The sequence below is a fragment of the Schistosoma mansoni genome, chromosome 1, assembly GCF_000237925.1.
Source record: "Schistosoma mansoni strain Puerto Rico chromosome 1, complete genome".
Classification (NCBI taxonomy): Eukaryota; Metazoa; Platyhelminthes; class Trematoda; order Strigeidida; family Schistosomatidae; genus Schistosoma; species Schistosoma mansoni.
The window spans coordinates 49,025,525-49,028,245 of NC_031495.1; the positions used below are offsets into that span (position 1 = coordinate 49,025,525).

The 2,721-nt window shown below is 31.6% G+C and overlaps 1 protein-coding gene across 1 annotated transcript in view; it reads left to right on the plus strand.

The window, feature by feature from the left end:
* Window positions 1-787, plus strand: part of Smp_148530 (putative heat shock protein hsp16) — a gene marked incomplete at its 5' end in the record, with an annotated part of 22,917 nt that extends 22,130 nt beyond the window's left edge. The window contains one exon of the mRNA XM_018794690.1: window positions 242-787. Coding sequence (XP_018649077.1) covers window positions 242-534 — 293 coding nt within the window. The 3' untranslated portion in view covers window positions 535-787. The remainder of the gene's footprint in view (window positions 1-241) is intronic.
* Between the last annotated feature and the right edge of the window lie 1,934 nt (window positions 788-2,721).

A 2,721-nucleotide genomic window follows, 5' to 3' on the forward strand; every position in this document is an offset into this window, starting at 1 on the left:
CATCAGTGCACATCCACGATCCTGGGTTCGAGGCGGGATCGTGGATACGCACTGATGAGGAGTCCTACAATAGGACGAAACGGCAGCCCAGTGCTTCTAGGTTTTCCATGGTGGTCTGGTTTCAATTGATTCATGATCTCAACTATTAAAATTACTATAATATCCACAAAACCCCTTCTTATAATTATTAAGTACTTTGAAAAAACACTCATTCTAAATTCTTCTTTTTAAATTTCAACAGGTATTAATGGCTTAACCATTGTTGATGAAGGTTTCAGAGGTAAACGACTTCATATTGAAATACCAATTGATCCAATGTACAAATCTGAAGACTTATGTGTTCATGCTGATTCCAATCGTGTAATAGTATCTGGTCGATGTTCAAAAAGTGATAGTCGTTGGACAAAAAATACACCATGTGCTGAATTTTCACATTCATATGATATTCCTCATAGAGTTGATCCATTATCTGTAAGTTCACAAATGATAGGTAACACATTAGTAGTTGAAGCTCCATTACTGAAATCCTACTAATATTTCACTGATGACGTATAGAATATGGAAGTCAATATGAAATCACAACACTTTTTTTAAAAAACACAGAAATTTTTATAGTTCACAATGTTACACTTAACATTACACACATTATTTCTATTGTTATAACTGTTTAAATGAGTCCTTGTTTATTTGGAACACTGAACTATAATTGTTTCTATAGTGATTATTGTTATACTGTTTTTATAGCGGCAATTGTCAGTAATATCAAACAAATAGATTATTTTTTGAGAGTTTGATTGTTTTATATGATTACAAATTAAATGGATCTGTTTTTCTGCTAAGTCAACATATACTGGACATTGATGTAATATAAAAAAAACTTTATCCATTTTAGTCAGTAATGATGTCTGAATAGCTTCGTCAGCAATATTTTTCTTTATTACATTGAAACTGAATAGTGACAGCTTACAGAAGCTTCAGAGCTCAAGTTCATTAAAGTAATCAGCATTTCCATTAAACAAATTAGTTCATAAGTTTGCCAAAAATTGGACATTATAAATACTAAAACTATTAGAATGGTGAAATAACAATCTTCGAACAGAACTCTTCATGTTAGGAGATTCATCGAATATACAATAAAGATAGAAAATAGTTTCATCCAAACCGATATGAACAGAACAACAACTAAATTAAATAACTGAAGCAATGAATACATGATAACCTATGGTAAAAATTGTTGACAATCAGCAAAAACGGATGAATAAAATTATTATATAGGTTATTTGCAAAATTCTAGTACAAGCAACCACAAGGTACGTTGCAAATACAATAAGAAGTATAGTGTCATTTACTAGAAAAAATAAAATAACATATTTCAAGTACGGTTATGATATATTAGGTAACAAAAACAATCTTAATTACCTACAGTTATTACCAAATAAAATTAGTAGATTTTGATGGAGTTTTGTTCTCTGAGCTGGATGGTTTGGTGCACAGGACAAGCTGTGAAAGACATGTGGAGAAATTCAAACACTTCACTTCTACCCCGAAGTGTGTGGCTGATGATGTCGCTCAGAAGGACGATGAAAGCTCTACGACCAAACCATCCAGCTCAGAGAACAAAACTCCATCAAAATCACCCACCTCAGCTAGAAATCTTCTCCAAAATTAGTAGATTAAATCAAATATTATTTGAACAGAAGGAATGCTATGATAATTTCTTGATCAGTTACATTTCAAGGTAATTTATACGTATCCAACTATCCGTTTTTAATCATTATCTATTTATAAACAGTTTATCCTAAATTAACGATATATATTTGGAAAAAACATAAACGATTGTAAGCAAAGATGGATAGTGGCTAGTAGTGGAATCCAGGACGTGCGTTTCGTCCTATTTGGGACTCGTCAGCTAGATGTACCTGCATCTGAGTTGATGTTCACTCTGGGACTCGAACCCAGCACCGTTCGCTTCAAACACCATCGCGTTATCCTTTCAGCTACTGAGTCCTGAAAGTAAAGGTACTTTACAGATCAAAAAAGGAAAAGAATGTCACGATCAGCTCTATAGTAAGAATAATGATATTGAAACTAATAAATTCTAAAATATTGATCATTGTAATGAACAATAATTATTTTAGTTACTTGAAATAATATTATCACTACACAACCCAATTGAGATTTCATTTAGCTACAGGTATGTAGTCTTACCGTACCTCTTACTATAAGTATAGATTTCTACTTATTCATTTGGTTTACATTTCTAATGAATACGATTTTGTTAAACTTCAATTTATTTGAAAACTAGCACAAGCAACATTTCTATTTCTCCCTTATCTTAAGGATAACTTGTTATTCGAATAGTTGTATTTAAAGAGTTGTTCAGACGTAGAGTTGATTATTCAACTGAAGAAATAACCTAGTGTTTATATTGCTGCTTTAAATTGTCTGTAACTATCACATAACACAGGAAACTATTAAGTTGTGTTAACAGAAATTAAGTTACCACGTAACAGTCACTTGTACTTAAAATAAAACTTAATATAAAGTAGTACGATTTGACTTCATACAATCGGACACCTCAATATCATTACAAAAATAAACAGCCTGGAATATAGCACTTATGAAGTGTTACATATAGAAATATCATTCCTTCTAACGATGATAATTTGAACGAACGATGTGTGATAATAGTGACTATAATCCGCTTTTTCAAAAAATTGG